At 51.0% G+C, this 17983-nt stretch overlaps 1 protein-coding gene across 3 annotated transcripts in view; it reads left to right on the top strand.

Moving 5' to 3' along the window:
- The window catches only part of QRICH2 (glutamine rich 2), a 55981-nt gene that overhangs the window by 23718 nt on the left and 14280 nt on the right, over window positions 1–17983 (top strand). Inside the window, exons 7-16 of one of the 3 annotated variants that reach the window (XM_043497285.1) lie at window positions 101–201; window positions 1928–2042; window positions 2983–3234; window positions 5798–5920; window positions 6656–6730; window positions 7588–7752; window positions 9857–9978; window positions 12607–12672; window positions 14719–14820; window positions 16396–16608. In XM_043497285.1, the coding sequence (XP_043353220.1) occupies window positions 101–201; window positions 1928–2042; window positions 2983–3234; window positions 5798–5920; window positions 6656–6730; window positions 7588–7752; window positions 9857–9978; window positions 12607–12672; window positions 14719–14820; window positions 16396–16608 (1334 nt within the window). The remainder of the gene's footprint in view (window positions 1–100; window positions 202–1927; window positions 2043–2982; window positions 3235–5797; window positions 5921–6655; window positions 6731–7587; window positions 7753–9856; window positions 9979–12606; window positions 12673–14718; window positions 14821–16395; window positions 16609–17983) is intronic. The other 2 variants (XM_043497286.1, XM_043497287.1) reach the window with 2 other exon arrangements.

The following is a 17983-nucleotide window of genomic DNA, read 5'->3' as shown; positions in this document are numbered from 1 at the left end:
GAGGCCGAGGGGTGGGGAGTTATTCAGCCAGTTTGAGGGAAGTCCTTGCAGGCAGATGTGTGCCTGAAGTCCTGACTCTTCATGATTGTCATGGTTCTAGGTAAGGAAGCTACAGAATGTCCTTGAAGCAGAGGTGGCAACAGAAGCAGATCAGAAAGTGGAGGGATCCAGTCAGATTAACCTGCAGTTAGGTTACCTCAGGTAAAAAGAGGAGAAGAGAGCTGTGGATGTGTGCATCTCTGCTACTAATGCAACAGGCTCCAACAACAAACCTCAGTCCCACAGGATTCACCTGAGCTGTAGAGCTGGCCTCTGACAAGAGAGGGGCCTATTATCAGACAGGTTACATTATTTAGTTGGTGTTGGTCCTGCTTTGAGCAGGGGGTTGGACTAGATGACCTCCTGAAGTCTCTTCTACCCTAATATTCTATGATTCTATAATAAAGCTGGACTCTAATGGTCCAGACTCCATAGGATTCATACCTAGGCTATAGAGCTGAATTCCAGTGCCTCGTTTGTTATACTTTCATACAATCTATGGTTTCTGATCTGAATCCCTCATGTAGACCTGAGCTGTGATATCTAGTTCTGTCTCACCAGGTTCAGACCTGAGTTGATGAAGAACTGAACTACAGTTAACTACTCACGATCCCAAGTAGTTCGTCATGACCAAGACTGCCATCCCTATTCCATTCCCTGGGATGGGGCTGAACTGTAGCATCTGGCTCAGGTTCTGGAGGACTTATACAGAACTGAACTGCATAACCTATAGGGCTCATCCATGCTAACTAGCCCGCATCCCACTAGGGCTGGCTAAAAAATGAGCTAGGCTCATTTCCAGCCTCCCAAAGGGTTTGGTGCATGTAGAACTGTTTTGTAACAGGTGACCAATATGCCATGGTTCGTAGAACAGAACTACCTGCAGGGTAGCCATGGTTCCACTTGGTTAATATACTGCAGGGAGCAGCCATGTATCCCTCCTGGACCAATCAGAGACTTGGACTGTGTTAAATCTGCGTATACACCACTGGGCTTGCTTTAAAGCAGGGCTGTCATAGAAGTAGTAACTGAAGGGCTCCAGGCCCTGATTCTAGGTTTTGCTGGGCTCTGTGCCAGGTCAACATCTATAACCTGAAAAGCACACCTATGGGTGGGGCATTGGGCAGGGCAGGGAGGTACATTGCTAAGTGGCTGGTGAGAGGGTTTTGACACCCGGGGCAGAGGAGTTGGGAGGGAAGTAGGGTGACCAGATCTCCCGATTTTATAGGGACAGTCCGGATTCTTGGGTCTTTTTCTTAAAAAGGCTCCTATTACACCCCCCTCCCTCCCCCCATCCCTCCTGTTCTGATTTTTCACATTAGCTGTCTGGTCAGCCTAGGGGGAAGGGGTTTGCCATTACTGAGTGGAAGGGAATGTCAAGATCCAGCTGGTTTGGGGAGTGGATTGTTGTTCACCAGTTCATCTTTCAAGAAGGAGTGAGGAAAACACTGGGACATTATGCTGGAGGGGAGGGGTTCCTAGAAGAACGCTGGGAAGGGGGGGGAAGAGAGTCTAACAGTGCAAGATCTCTCCCCTCCTCACCTCTTCTCAAAGCAGAGGGACCCGTGGAGCTGGTCTTCACATGTGCCTCAGGCTGGCTTTACATTCCCACCTCACCCACATCAAAGAAGCTGGACAGAGCCCGTAAGAATGGCTGCATTCCTTGTATGGACTTTGCGTTGCTATGTGGTTCGATGGCATCTAAACCACAGAGTTACCTCCCAGCAACCATGGCAGGGGCCAAATTCAGCCCTGGGGTAAACAGGCTGACTTCAGGGGCTTCATTTGGCACAGCGGAGGGTGCTGGTCCCTGTCTCCATGCTCCAAGGCCCATGGCAGCACCTCTACTCAACAAATCACCCTTTCTGTTGTTGGCTCTGTGGTCCAGATCGACAGTGCACGACATAGAGAAAGAGCTGCAGGAGCTGAGGGAGCAGCAGGATCACGGCAAGGCCAAGCTGGAGCAGTCAGTGACTGACACAGCCCTCTACCTGCAGGAACAGGTCAGGTGGTTTGAGGCGAGAGGTCGGGCTGCTCACTGGCTTGCTGCGAAACAGCTGCACTCTGGGGTTGGTGCAATGGTTACTCTGGGTATCTCTGTTTGCCTAGTTCCCCTGTGGTGTCGGACAGTTGCTCAGCACAAAGGTCCCCAGATTTCCTCCTCTTGAAGCCAGTGCCCTAGCCTTGTGGAGTGGGTCGAAGCAGTTAGCTGGGCTCCAAAGGGGCCTCACTAACTGCTGCCTCCCTCCCTGGATCCTGCAGGGGAAGGAAGGGGCATTTGAGCTCAGCAGGACGCTCCCTCCAGAGCCAGGGAAACGTTTTTCATTGGTGTAGGAGATGACAACTCTGGGTAGTGCCCCAAGGAGGCGCTTATCCACAGACCATTGCGTCCCGGAATGCAGCAGGGTTTGTAAAAGCTCGTTGTAGGCTAAAGCTTTGGTATGCTATGAGGGGAAGCAGGGTAGAGACCCAACCATTTCTTAACTTGTCCTGGGGGCAGTTCAGTGGGCCGCCTTGTGCAGTCGAGCCAGACCCACTCCTTAGTCTGGTAGCAATAAGATGCTTTGCTCAGGTACCAGCCAGCACATCTTCTGCAATACTTCTAGAACTCGACTCCGCACTGACTGGCCCAAGATAGGGACCTTAATGACAGACTCCAAGGCAGTTAGGTCTAGCCTCAGTGGGGAGCACTGCTTCAGCATCTGCTAACTGGAGAAGGTCGCCTAGGACCCATCCATCCATCCATGGGCAAATCCTTGGAGACTTGGTCAGAATGTATTGCCTCTGGCATTGCCAATATCCCTGATGGCCGGCAGCAATGGGGTGCTGGAGACACCTCTCTGATAGAGCTCAGCGCCTGTCTCCTGGGTGCCTTAGCATGCAGAGAAATTCTGCTGGGAGGTGCCTATTTCAAACCCGACTCTTTCTCTCCCCTGCCTACAGTTAGACAAGCTTAGATCTGTCATAGAGAACATGATGGCCTCCTCCTCCACCTTGCTATCCATGAGCATGCCCACTAGCCCGGAGCCTGGGGAGGCAGCGCTGCATGGCACATGCCCGGCCTGCAGCCTTGACGTCAGCGAGCAGGTTAGCGAGCTGTTCAAACGCTACGAACAGCTGCAGGATTTAATTAGCAGCTTCATGAGGAGGCATGCGGAAAGCAAGCCAGCAAAGAGGCCGCAGCTGAGGAGCCAGGTAAGGCCAGCCAAAGGGAAACACCCTACTTTATTACCCAGACTTCCAGGCTAAAGCTGTGAACGTAATGCAGTACCTGGGGGGAGTGGAGGATGGAGGATTTCAGTGGTTCTGTGAGGGGATGGTTCAGACTGGATCCTTTGCGATCTGGGTCCACAGCCCAGTGCAGCAGTGAATCGGAGCAGCAGGTGGCTGCTGATTGCTCCGAATGCAGAGCCCATGGGAAGAGCTGCACACAGGAGTCGTGTGACTGTGACCAATTCCGCCCCTTGGCACTGCACACCACGCAGGAACAGTTCACTGCCAGCTCCCTGGGAAGCCCCTCGTTGTTCTGGCTCCTCGGTTAGCCTTGGTTTACACCTGCTGTCTGGCCAGGTGGGTGGATGCCTTGACCCCTCAACTCAAGGCCTGGTCTCAAATCCTGATTTTAGGGGTCACGTGTCAGAGTGAGTTTTGTGCGTCTTCCCATTGCCTAGTGGGTTCATGCCCAGCCCTACAAAGCCATCCCAGTGGTCAGCATGGCTCGTGGTTTCTGCCCCAGAGAAGCTGCAAACTATAATAGCAGGGGTGGTGGAGGCCAGGACCGAGGCACATCGGCAGAGCTGTGTGAAGTCCCAAGACTGCAGTAGATGGGGGTGCAGGTCGGGGCTTGGGTGCATTGGCAGAGCTGTGTGAACGCTGTGCTCTCAGGGCTAACATAGCAGGGGGTGTGCAGGTTGGGGCTGAGGTGCCTTGGTAGAGCTGTGGGGGGGATTCCAAGACCAGATTAGCAGAGTGTGCTGCAGGTTATGATCAGCAGAGGTCTATGTGTGATGCAGCTTGCTCATTATCTGCTGTCCTGTGCCAGGCTGAGGGCAGTGCACTCGCTCTCTTCCAGTCACACTCAGCTTCACCAAAATGGTGAAGAAGAAAAGGAGGTGGGGATTTGAACAGGGATGTTGATGTAGCAGTTTGAGTCCAGTGCAAATCACAAGAGTTCCATTCCTCCATTTGCTCTGCAGTCTGTAGCTCTAGCTTTGCACAGGCTCTCACCCTGCCCTCAGACACACGTTGCACTATCAGTTTGATGTGCAACTTGCAAGCCAGACAGTCCAGCCCGCCTCTCTCCCGCCCCTTCCAACTGTGCACCCGTGTCATAAAGGGAATATCCCATCTCTGGCTTGACGCCGTTCAGATCAGCACTTGTCCAGAGCAGTGCTGGAAGAAGACCCTCGTTCGTGACCGAATGGGGAATTGGGCTCCACTTGATCCCATGTGGCATATTAAATCCCACAGAACATCTGCCATTAAATGATGAACCTGAGATTAAAGAGGAGAACGAGGCCAGCCCAGTCCTTGTGTGGATGCGGGCGGCACAGTTATGTTCCTGCCACTCTTGGTGTTTGATCTCCTGTGTGGGACAACATAGTGGCCTTATGACACGTATACCGTAACATTCTTCACTGTGTCAGAGCCCCATTATGGTGAACTAATGCAATGTTATGATCTATCTAGAGATCTACGCATGAGATTGGGGCCAGGACTCCTGAGTTCTCTTAACCTCTCCATGCCTTAGTTTCCTGTTTGGTAAAATAGGGACAAAAATACTTATTTCTTGGGGGTGGGAATTGTGAGCCTTACTTGCTCAACGTATGGAAAATGTTTTGGGAGATGGAAGGTTTCTGGTTGTGTTTCAGCAGTCCATGTCTAGCTGATCTGAATGGCAGGGTATGGCAGCGCCTTCACCTAGCTGAGTGGACCCCAGGAGATGCTGGAATGATTCCTAGGGTCAAATATTCAGCTGCAGCTTCTCTTTCACGTTAAAAGTCTCAGTAGCTGATTGTGTCTGCAAAAGTGGGCACAGGCTCATTTTGCACAAACTGATCTGAGACTAGAGTGAGCAGCGATAGTGCACACATACAAATGCTGGCTTTTCATGTCTGGAGTATGCACCCTCTTTTGGAAGCAGAGTCTGCAAAGACAATAGCCAGCACTAGGCATGTTGTAAATATCACTCCTAAAAGGAAGGCTCAGAGAATCAAACAGATTCATACTAAGCCAGTTCCAGTACAACTCATGGGTGCTGGCACAGAACTCTAGACCCTCGACTGACACTGGGAACCACTTTTTATCCGGACTGTGTCCAGCAGGAAGAGATGTGTCCTGGATACCCCATATATCATTCTGCCAAAGGGGGACTGGGGATTGGTGAAGAGTTGTCTATGGAGCCTGTCACCTTGAGGTCACTCATTTGAATTGACTAGTAGTGGCTGAAAATCTTTGCCAGGGATGCCATGTAAGTAACTTGTTCAGTGGCCTGTGTGACACATGCTGTTGATCCAGAGCTCTATGTGCAACTGAGCAGGTGTTCTTGTCACCAAAAGCACATCCATGGCTGGCAGCCTCAGAAGTGAAGCCAAGCACTGGCTGGGCCCTGGAGAACGGCTTTCCCAGCTGTAGCGGAGAGCCCTCCAAGGGAGGGATGAGGCATTGTACCTCTTGCCCATGCCAGGCCTGCTCTGTGGTTCAAAGGTGTTGTGTCTGGCAGTAATTATCTGCTATCCCCTCCGTTGCCTTGAATCAGGACGAAGAGCTGCTGAGTCGCATCCAAAACACCATCCTCCAGGTGCAAGGAGACTGCGAGAATCTCAATGCCACCACAGGGAACCTCATAGAAGACCATCGGCAGAAACAGAAAGATATCGCTGTAAGTGACGGCACGGGACCTGGCTAGAGGATAAGGTGCTGCCTGTACTCACCAAGGATTTGGGTTGCATGGTAATTAGGGATGCTCTTAGCCCTATGCATCCTCATTGTGGACGCTCGTTAGCAAGGAAAACAAAGGGACCGGCAGAGCAAACAAAGGATCCTCTCTCCTGCCCTGGGGGAACCCAACACATCTGAAGCTCTACATAGCACAGAGTATAGGTAGGTGGCTCTGGACTCATTAGCCCCTGAGCCGCGCTCTCCTAGTCTCACATCCAGTACTGCAGGAGACTATGAGTCATGCCACTGAGTCGCCTGTTATGATACACTGGGTTTGCTGAGGCTGTCATCAGAGACCGACCCCAGAGATATAATGCCCACCACAGGCATTAAAATACGAGGGGCCTGACACACAGTGAGTCTCTGCTAGGTGAGCGCCCTCTTGAGAGAGAGGAGATCTGGAGAGGGGATCAAAGGGCTGACGGGGAATATTCACATGGACAGCCCTCCTGTCTGCAGGCCCTTACACTGACTAGGCCCAGATGTGCCCCCTTCACCACCCTGCTGTTGTGTTTAGTGATGACTCAAGATATCTGAGCCCCAGGAGGCGCCGGGCCACCAGGGAGCCTATGCCGGTGTTGCAGGTGGTCTGGGAGATGACAAGGACTGTACAGGAATCTCAGCCTCCCCGTTCTCTGACTGGTTTTCATCTCCACCTCTTCTGTGTTCTCTAAAGCTTCTCTTCCAGTCGCTGGAGAAGTTGGAAAAGGAGAAAGCAGACAAGGAGCATCTGGAGACAGAAATTGACGTGGTAAGGGGGTGTGCAGCACCGGCTTGGGTGGGACATGGTTTCTTCTGCAGGCACAGGAGATGTACGTTTAGGCTCTCTATTCAGTGGGAGGTGGTGTGGTCCCCTGGCTAGGATCCCGGGCTGGAGAGCTGGGATCTGTTCCTGGCTCTTCTGTGTGGGACTTGGGCAAGTCCCTTTGCCTCTCTGTGGCTCTTTTAATGGGGCTAGTGACACCCACCTTGTAAATTGCTGTGGGATCTACTGATGAAAAGTGCTAACCATGATTACTTAGCATTTTACGTCCTCTAAATGCAACATTAAGGAGACTCTCCCTGTCACGCACACGCTGTTACACTTATATTACCTACACAGAAGCCACAATTGTCAGTGGTGGCCCCTTATTTTGCTCCCTCAGCTGCTCAGTGTCTGAATGAGACACCTTGAGCTTTCAGAGGTGCTGAGTACCTGCAGCTCCAATTGCAGCTACTCCTGATCTATACCAGAGTATGCAAGAGGAGGGTCCATGCTAGAGTCCTCCTGGGGTATTGGAGAGGAGCTGTCCCAGGCCAGCCATCTGAAATGCTGTGGCAGCATCTGCTTTGATGAGGAAGGGCCTGATCGAAGTGGGCAAAGGGGAGGGGAGAGAAAGAAAATGGATAGAGTTGAAGGATGGAGCCCTTACACAGAGCACCAGAGCCTTGACTGTGAAGGGAGGGAGGCATCTCTTTCTGGGAAGTAGAGAGGGGAAGCTGTATGCTCACGTGGGGCCCTGTGGAACCGGAATGCTGGGTGGAATGCCTCTCTTGTGCCCCAGATCAAACTAAGGTTCTTCCTTCCCCTGCCCCCACCCAATCACTCTCCTTTCTCCCCCTGGCCAGAAAGCAGACAAGATCGCTCTGGCTGGCAAAGTCAGCTGCTCCCAGTTTGATGCCACCACGGAGCAGCTGAATAAGATGATGCAGGATCTGGTGAACAAGATGAGCGGGCAGGAGCAGGACTGGCACAAAGTGCTCGACAAAATCTTGGTGGAGATGGACTCCAAGGTAAGCTGGAGACGTGCCTTCTGCATGGCTCATAGAAGAGTCACAGGAAAGGCAGATAGGGGAAGGGACTTGGCTCAGTTTATAGCAAGGTGGGATGAGGAGCTTGGTCTGCTCTAAACACTGTATCTGCTATAACTGCTGGGGTTTTCATGCAGGGCCTGGGTCCTATTCTCCCTAGGGTCCCTTTACATTACTCTGGGGCCTTCAAGTGAGCAAAAGTTACGCTCGAGGCCCTTTCACGCTGCCAGACCACTGCAAAGGGGCCGTGATGTACATGGGAACCTGGCCACAGTGTTTTATTTTTAATTCTCATTTCCTTCTGCCTCCTGTAATGGATCCAGACCTGAGCCCTGGAGCAAGGGGGCTTTGTCATGCATGCTAGGAGTGCTCTGGGAACAGATTGCCATGTCACACACTTCGAGCCAGATCTGGGATACCTGCTGTGCAGGGCCAGATCTCATCCAGCTGCTGCTGGCCTCACCGAGAGTGCAGGAGATATGACCCAAGGTGTCCTGCGTCCTATCATTTAACCCTTAAACCAGGAGCACCTTGGGGCAGGGATTCTGTGACAATGCTGAGCATGCTGGTGCTAAAGCAGGCATGACTTTTTGTTTTCCCCTCTTCCTGTTTCGCCTGGCTCTGTGTTCCCCAGCACTCACCGATGTATCCCCTGTGACAGAATGACAGTTCCCTGCAATATCCTCAATGAACTTCACTGAATTAAGTTAATTCCATTGGGGTCCATTGTATTAAAAATGCAGTTGTGTATGTATTGTGGTGGGATCGTATGTATTTCCGTCATGGGAAGGGTAAATAGGAGACCAGCAGTGAGTGATTAGGCAAATTCACTTAGGTTGTAACATCCCCAGAGAAACCACCTGCCTGGACAGGCTGATGTGTACTAGTTCAAACTCCAGGGATCTACAGACAAATCTACAGATTTGGGGTAAATAGCCTGATTTTAAACTGGCTCAGGGCCTTTTTCCTGATCTAGCCACTGGCCAGGACCCCTGGTCCACGGAGGGCCCCAATCATTAGGGGAGGGTTGGAAGGACTGGGCCTGCTGAGGCCCCATAAGACTGGGTGCTTGTTCTGAGCGGCAGCTGTGATGAACTTGAAACCACAAGGCAGCCCCTTGGTGGGGTGCTGAAGGACTGCTCCTGCCTGAGCCCATGTTAGGGTTGGGGTGGTCTCTGGTAAGCTTCTTAGTGTGTGTGGAGGTTCTTTGTTTTTAACATGTTTTCTCTGTAATGCTTTTTACCTCAAGAATCAAAGCGGCTTGCATAGAAAGGGCTGTGTGGTGCTCATAACCAGAGCAATTACACTGTTAACCAAACCATCTCTGAAGAGAAAGCAAGAGGGTGCCCTGGGGCAACCTGTCTGTGCTGGAAAGTAAACAGTGAAGGCAGGGAATGGTGCAGTCTGGAAATACCCTGGTCAGAAGGGAATGAGAGGCGAGTCTTCACCCAAGAAGAAGCAACAGCTGGGGAGCTGGAAGCCAGAGAGCAGGTGCCCTGGCTGGGCCACTAAGGGGAAATACAGGTGTCGTTGCCCTGAATTGTGACACCCCCCTCACTGTGGGCTGAGCAGAATTGCCCACCTTGTTTGTGCTGCCCGTGTGGCGTTAGTAGTGCCCTGCTGCTGCCCCGTCACTTAGAGATGATCTGTGGACACTGGGTTGGTCTAGGAACCTTAGGAGGTAAAGATGAAAAGGCCCCATTCAGTGTTAGATCACTCCCAGCAATACAAGATTGTTCTCTGCAGTACATTTCCTAACACTTCCTGCCATCTTATTCTAAATGACCCAAGTGATGGAGCTTCCACAACTTTTCTTGAGAGACTGTTCCAATCTGAATAGCAGGGGAAACTTCCCAGGGTGAGATGGGACAGCCTATGATTTCCTTTGCCTAGCTTCATCCCACAGCTCCTGCTACTACCTCCATGTCTCCCTCTCTCTTCTCCTGGATGTTCACTGCCTTTGAACACATCATCATGTCTCATTATTATCTCATGTCTCGGTTATGGTGTTAATCATTGGTGAGCCATTTGTACACACGCATACAAATGGGCACAGAGCTTTTACAAACTGTGCATTACCTTGCAGCTGGATCGCCTGGAATTAGATCCCTTCAGACAGCAGCTGGAAGAACGTTGGAAGGCCATCCGGAAACAGCTGAAGGAGAGGTCTCCCCAGTATGAAGCAAAAGATGCTGCTGGAGTTAGGAAGTAAGCACATCTGGAGATGGACAGCTACAGCTTTAGGCAAACAGGTTGACTTCTCTTGGGGCTTATCTACAAACAGAAGTTTGTACCACTTTAACCATGCTAGGATAATTAAAACACTACAACCCCCTAGTGTGGATGTAATTATACCAATATAAATGTGCTTAGACCAATATAGCTGCTCCATACAGGAAGGGGAATAACTATAAGGCAACTTTATCCTGGTATAACTGCATCCACGCTAAAGCTTGTACTATAACACAGTCGGTTTAAAAAAAAAATCACCCTCCCAGACAACATAGCTATACTGGTATAAAAAATGTGTGCAGACCAGGCCTTAGGATTTTTCTAGTGCTCCCCTATTCAAATACTGTTGCAACTTTCCTGGCCTAAAGGTGTTTCCAGCTTCTTTGCTCCTGTCGTTCTGTTGCAGGCAGAAGCTCGGTTGCAGAACAGGGAGGCTGTTAATGAAGATGGAGATTTTCAAAGCTGCCTAAGGGATTGGAAAGGAATAGGCATCTAAATCCCTTACACAGGTTTGAAAAATCCTGTCCTAAACCTTAAGAATGAAAATCTAAGAGCTGGTAGCTCTTGAAGTGCACTAGAGACTTCACTGTTGCTACTGATTTTATGTGGAAGGCCGTCAGATACTATGGTGATGGGCAGCAGTACAAAGCCTTTATATAAGAGAGATTGCTGCCTCTTCAGACAGAGCCATTTGGAGGAATATGTGAGCGAGGGCGTATGGTTCAGTGATTACAGCGGGAGATTGGGACTCATGGCTTTTATTCTTAGCTCTGGCCAGATTTATTGTGTCTTCTGGGGAAGCCCCTTAATGCCTCTCTCTGCCTCAGTTTACTCATGTCATATCTACTTAAGAACTTTACAGTTCCTCAAGCTGTGTCAACATTCATAAAGTGTTTGGCGATCTTAGGATGAAAGACGTGAAGTGAAACTTTCCCATGAGTTTTACCAACACGGTGAATTGCCACCAGTTGTGAGTTGTCCCCTATGTATGGCCACCAGAGGGCACCCGTGCTCAATGTGTAGGTCCAAGGCACGGGCCTACACGCTTCAGGGGCTGCCAGAGAAATGTCCTGTCGCACCCTGTTAGCCAGATGACACAATAACAGTCTTGTATGGCTCACGTATTCTGTAAGTTACAGATAGGGTCCGACATCCAGAGTCCTCTTCCCCGCCCACACATGTACTTGTGTGCTCTCTCCTATGGGCCACCTGTTTATTTTTTATCCTTTATTGAACCTAACATCAGATCCACTGGGGGGGGTGGAAAATAAAAGCGAACAAACTTTGATGAAATGAGTCAGGTTTTCCCCAGCATCAGGCAACCTCTCGGGAGAAGGCAGGGGTGCCTGTGTGGTTGATTTCAGTTGTGCCTATAGGGTGATCTTTACACAAATGGGCAGATTCAGAGCTGCCATTCAGTCCCTGCAAGAGCGATTGCGCTTTCCTATCAACTCAGGGCAGATTTTCAGTAATGCCTGTTGCTGATTCATGACCCTATCCTTGCTTTATTAATGTAACAAGTGATTAGGAGCAGGATTGTTCTGGGGTTTGGGGTTCTTAGCTACCTGCTCTCTGAAGGTGCAGACCTGGGTCCTGGTTCTGGGCCTTCTTCCCCCCCCATTCCCCCACAGCTTTACTAGGGTTGCCTAAGGTTTTTGTGGGTGCAGAATTCCACCCCTTCATCACAGTTCTGTGCCAAGTTACATGTGCTTTTAGCAAATTTTTCCTGGTGTGTTTAGTGCTGATAGAACTGCAGACTGGGTGTAGTGTGTAAAAGGCTAATGTGTATGGTAAGTGTGAACGTGAGTGTGAATTTCGTATCCATCGATACATGTGTGACACCCAATGCCTGATTTCATAGCAGTTATAGGTGCTAGGTTTATGTATACGACAAAACTTAATCACACCGGCAATGACAGCTAGTGGTTAGCGCAGGAGCGTTGGAGTCAAGACCGCTGAGCCTGCCTTTGATTTGCGATGCGACCTTGGGCAAGTCACTTCCCCACCTGTGCACTGAAGATAATGACATTGGCCCACCTCACAGGGGATGTGGAAGGAGTTAATGCATCACTTTGCCCTTGGTGTTTATATTTGTGTTACTGTATCGCCTCAGAGCTCTAGTCGTGGCCCAGGACCCCATTGTGCTAGGCACTGTACAAACACAGCACAAAAAGAGTCCCTGCCCCAAAGTGCTCATAAGCCAAGTATAGCCCCTTTCATCTGAGTAACTCCGAGTATTATTATCATTATATATTAAAAATAACTGGCCAGATCCTCAGCTGGTGTAGGTAGTTCCATTGAAGTCAATGGAGCTGAGCTCATTCACACTAGCTGTGGATCTGGCCCAATACATAGAAATACCTTGTATAAAATTAGTTCCCTGGCCAGTGTTTTGCTGATATGGTCACACAATGGAAGCTATGGAAATATTTCATGTCCCAGGTCACCGTTCTTAGCGCTCTCTGTGGCTACTCGGTGGTCCTCTAGGCTTGGGGCTCTGTAACTTCTTATTCAGTCCTATTGTCCTTAGCACAGATCCAAAGAAACCGTTCACCCCTGGGCCCAAGCCTGTAATGATTCCCATGTATGGTTTCATCCCAACAGAAGACTGATGGCTCATTTCCACTGCATTTCCTGCGACAGACCTCTGGAAATGGTGGTGCCTGGCCCGTAAGTAATGCATTGTGTTTCCAGAGCGCATGGCTGCAAATGTTTTATTGGCGTAAACGTGGCTCTCCAGAGTGCTGCGGCCTTGGGCAGGTGGGCAGCCACTGCTGATTGGTCTCTTGAGTTCTTGAGGGGAAATAGCATGCCTCGCCCCCGCATCCACATACACAGGTTTCACACTGCTATGCCCCTGTGCGCCTTAGCATGGTGAGTCAAACGCTGGTGACGTGTCCCCAAGGTTGGTTTGGAAGCTGCTTTTTGGGGGCACCTCTCAAACTTCCGATTGGATCTTAAGCAAGTGTCTAGCCCTTATAGTGCAGAAACCTTCCCAAATGTGACTAGCTGCAGTAATTAGGTCATTGGCTACAGCTCACAGGAACCACCTTACCAGATCAAACCAACGGGGTCACAGGAGACAAAAGGGGGTGGTTTGGATGCCACCCTTGCTCCAATGGTGTGAAACCCTTGCTCCACTGGTGTGAGCAGAGAGCTGGAAGCCAGGACTTCCTGTGTTGTCGTCCCAGCACTGCCACTGGTCGAGCTGGTTGGATATTTTCCAAGGGAACGTCTTTCCATCGGAAAATGTCAATTCTTGGACAGTGGAACATGTAGATGCTGACAAAAAATCTGTTTGAAAAAGCCCCTGATACAAAGCATTCCGATGATGTCGGAGCATTCCATGGCTACAGTTTCAGAAGGGAATGTTTTTGTTTTTATTTTTGTTTTGATATTTCTTTTATATTACAAAGGAATACAAATTTAAAACCCCAAAATCACAACAAAAAATGGAATTTTGTTTTGCGGGAGTTTTCTAATCCCCCCACTCCCATTTTGGAACAGAATTTTTTTTTTCATTGTGTGGAATTTCACACAAAATGGGAAATCTGGGTCCCGTCCAGCTCTGCCACTGACTCTGTATGTGGTCTTGGGCAAGTCATTTAATTACTCCATGTTCTTGGCTGTAAAATTGGGATGATAATATTTTATTGACCGCTTGGAGGCTAATAAATCAATGACTGTACAGAGCTTTATCCACAGAAAGTGCTGCAAAGGGAGGATTATAAAGTAACCATTTTCAGGAGTTCATTCTTCCCTGACCCTTGCTGTGAGACACTTGCTGTGTGGTGCTATCTCCAATCTCCTGTGCTAGGAATGAATGTTTCATAGCACCTGCAAACTTGGAAGATCAGTGATCAAATTAGATAAAGCCTTAATCTCTTTAACTCTGTCATATCAGCTGCTAGAATCTGATTGACACTGAAGTGGGAAAGCAAGGACAGTCACCAAAATAGTGACAGGTTTCAGAGTGTAAACTTCAGATGCAGTTTGCCCGATATTAATTATTCCATTCCTGCGCTGTGGCTGGGGGTGGTGAGGCATGGAAGGGGGCAGGGGCAAAGATAAATTGAAATTCCTTTTGCATGCTCCACATTCTGGAGCCTTGCACAGACCTGCCCAAACCCCAGTGTAAATTAGAGCAGCTTTTAGGCTGCTCTAACTTAAGCTCTGCTTCCCATGTCCTTAGGAAGTAGGGAATAGCTTTAGTGCAGTGCACTCTGGCCTTGCCCCCAACATGACTCTGACCCCACCCCTGTGCCAGGGCTGGCATGGAGCCCCAAGCCCAGCTCTTCACTGATCAGGGAGGCCCCTTTCCCAAGAGATTTTCTCAGGGGCCATTTCTGCCCACTTTCAGACCCCTTTACACTGCCAAAGGGGCATGAAGGTGTTACTGCAGGGATTAGAGCCTCTGTGGTGCCGACCCCCATCCATGCTTTAGGGCCCAGTAAACTTCTCCTAGCACTGGTCCTGGAGCAGCAATGGGAGAGGTCGATTTAATCCATGACTCGTCCTCCAGGCTTCGCGTACGCCCCCTGCTGGAGGGCAGCTCCAGTGCCATGTGATCATGCACCATGTATAAATGAGGGGCTGAGATCTCCCTCCTGGGACACGTGGCAAACCCCAGACATGCCTGGCAGTGGATTTAATAACCAGGGATGCTCGGATTTTCTCCTCTTCTTCCCCTGACCCCTTTGCTTATTGATTCGCCAGGACCATCATGACCGTACCCTCCGTGCCGGGGTTACCTTCTCACCGCTCCATCCGGCCCTACACCGTCTACGAACTGGAGCAAGTCAGGCAGCACACCCGCAGGTATGGTGTATGCGGGAGGGAGGGGCCTTTATTCCTAGTTGGGCTTCACATATGGGTGGGGACCAGAGAAAGGGGATTGAGGGGGCAGAGCTCTCCATCTCCACAGGGAGTGGTGGCAGCGCAGAGGCTCCTCTGCTAGCAGAAGCTTCTGGTGTTGACCGGGTTGGAGCAACAACTGCAGCTTGGACCAGCCAGGCGGGGTCCTTCTCAGGCCTGCCTTCTGTTTCCAGCTGTCTTGGAATTAGCAGGGTGGGGATGGTTCCCCCCAACCCCCTTTCCCCAGTGTGGCAGCTGTAGGCGTCACCCTACTGGAGGCCTGCTCTTCCTAGCAGAGGGCTGACTGTCTTCTCCTAGGGAGAATGGCCACTCTCGTGCCCCGGGTTTCGATGCACTGAAGCCTTGTCCTTCTGCCGTTTGCTAGTTAAATGAACTCAGCTTCCTTTCACTCCATGCTTCCTGAAGCCCAGAGCTGGAATCCCTACATCTGCCGAGTCATCGAGAGGAGGGAGGGGAATTTATCCACACTGTAGTGAATGGTATAGGGGCCAGTGCTGCTCTCCAGGACACCAGTGTGTTATGTCCCAGATTACAGGACTGCCCCATAAATCAAGGCACTGAGATGAGGTACCTAAATGTCTACAGTCATTGAACTCCCAAGGTCTTGCTCCAGCACAGGTTGGGCTCAGTGTAAACTCTGGGATGGCTTCTCTAGGGACCCTGCTTTGGTTATTCGAAAGTCCTGGTCAGGAATCGAATGGGGATGTCCCTAGGATCTTACATGGAACAACCCCATTGATCTCCTTGGGGATTGCACTGGTGTCAGTAAGAGCAGACTCTGGCCTTGCAGACATTTGCAAGGAGTTAACTGACCCTTTCTCCCCTCGGCCTCACAACCCTGCACAATAAAACCTTTGTAAATCCTCCAGCAGGTTGTGGGCATGAGCACAGCTGCAAACTCGCTGCGGGGTGATGCCCAGCCCATGTCACACTAACAGGGAAACCCAAAACTCTCTTCTGAGGCAGAGAACGAATCACTTCAGCCAGGGTGCAATGAGTTTTGGGGGCTCTCAGCCCCGTGGAATGTATCCACAGGAGAGAACCCCGCACAAGTGGCCCCGTCTGGTTGACATCTCCTCCAGGAGGTAAAGGGCTGAGTAAGTCCTGGAGAGTGAAATACCCTCTCAGATCTGAGGGGTCGCAGCCGCCCAGGGCTGAGGCTCATCTGCAGGGCTGCATCTGCATGGGGGAGGCCTGCTCTGTTGCTGACACTGCTTTGCAGATGACTGAAGGACTTCAGTCTCCAATGCGCTCAGTCTGTGGCTCCGCCCTCACCCGAGGGGTGGGGCTTCAGCCACCTTTCTCAGGATTCAAATGGGCTGGTACAGCTCGGCTCACCTGTCCTCGGGGTCCTCCCCAAACAGTGTAATGGCCCGATCCTGCCTCCCTTCCGCATCTGAGCAGCCCCCATTAAAGCCCATGGGACTAGTCGTGTGAGCAAGGCTGGGGGATTAGCTCTAACAGCATCCCCGCTCCTTTCCTTTCCCCTCTCTGAATGCATCTTCTCCTCCGCCCCAGTCTGAAGTTAGGGCTTAGCCCCTACCCTCACTTGGATGCGCTCCAGCTGGAGAAGAGTGCGGGCCTTGGCAAGCTGCGCAGCATCCACTCCAAGATGCTCATGGACATAGAGAAGGTGCAGATCCACTTCGGGGGCTCAGCGAAGGCTAGCAGTCAGATGATCAGGGAGATAATGCAGTCGCAGTGTCTCAGCCCAGGCCGGTATAACAAACGGTAGGAGAGCAGGTCTGAGTAGTGAGTATCTAGACAGAGAGATGCGGGAAAGGGGGGCTCTTATCCCTGCCCACACGAAAAGCTCGGGCACATCTGCATTCACCGCAGGGATTGCTGATAGGGTAACGTGACACCTGCTGCGTACAGAGCCAGGAGAGCCTCAGGTGATGGGCAGTCATCAGTCCGGCCCCAGTCATTACGCAATATACAGCCTGTGGAGGGACAGCTGGGAGGGACGTTCACCCTCTTTCCTGGCTAGTTGAGCACGGCTGGACGTATCTTACTTCCCTTGGTGGAATGTCTTGACCTTTCTGTAGTGCTGTTCTCAGATACAGACAAGCTATGCTCTGTACCCGCCGAGGAAGATCTCTCCCGCTCGGCCGCCCCAAGGAGAGGGTACCATGCTGCAGGAGAGTCCGCTATTCAGCAAAGCAGGCAATGTGACCAGCCAGGGGTCAGGCCCTCTTTTGCATTGTAGGCACACAGGACTTGCCCTAGTGGGTCAGACCAATGGTCTAGCTAGTCCAGTATCTTGTCTCCAGCTGTGGCAAGTACTGGATGCTCCACAAGAAATTGCAAGAACCCTCCAGTGGACTGGTACAGGGACAGTTCCTTCCTAAGTAATCCTGAACAGTTAGCAGTTGGCTTCTGCCCCTCAAGCATGACCGTTGATATCTCTTATAGACTTTTATCCTAGGTGGTGTGCATACTAATCATGGTACAAACGGGGTCCAGTCTGGTCATAGGGGATAGCATGTGAGGGTGGGGGCTGATAAATACATAAAGCATGGGGGGGGGCCCACTCAGAAACAGCCTCTCATAGTCAAACTGGCCTTTAGACACCAGAAGAGTTTGAGGGGGGGAATATTTGTTTGGTTCCAGTTGTGATGAAGCCCATTCTGGACCTGTTGTCGTGGCAGCTACTCACATGAATCTTCCTCTTGTGAGAGAGCCTGGGTGCTTTTAACTGCTGTATTTGAGATTGGCCAGGTTCTGCCCCAGACCTACTCCCTTACCCCCACTCTGGATTCACAGCGCTGATCATTAGACCCTCGCTATGGCAGACAGCGCCAGACATGCACTACAGGGCAGGCACATAAAATCAGTTACCATCAATAAGGCGGGCCTCAGACTCCAGCCTTCTCTGCTGCTGGGACCCTGGATCTGTACGTCTGTCACGTCCTCTGGGGTTTGCCATGTGGTTTGTGCTGCTGCTGTTCACCTTGCTTTCAACCCAGACTGGGGACTGAGCCTGAGCCAGTGAGTTGGGGGTGTCCCCAGGCTGCGCCCCGCTCTGTATATCGCGCGGTGGGACTTCTTGGCGTGTGTAGGTCTCCCTTTGTCTGCAGTTCAGCAGCCTGATGATGAGCAAACC

This window comes from Dermochelys coriacea, chromosome 14 (genome assembly GCF_009764565.3).
Source record: "Dermochelys coriacea isolate rDerCor1 chromosome 14, rDerCor1.pri.v4, whole genome shotgun sequence".
Taxonomy (NCBI): domain Eukaryota; kingdom Metazoa; phylum Chordata; order Testudines; family Dermochelyidae; genus Dermochelys; species Dermochelys coriacea.
This window is presented reverse-complemented; position numbering and strand designations above follow the sequence as displayed.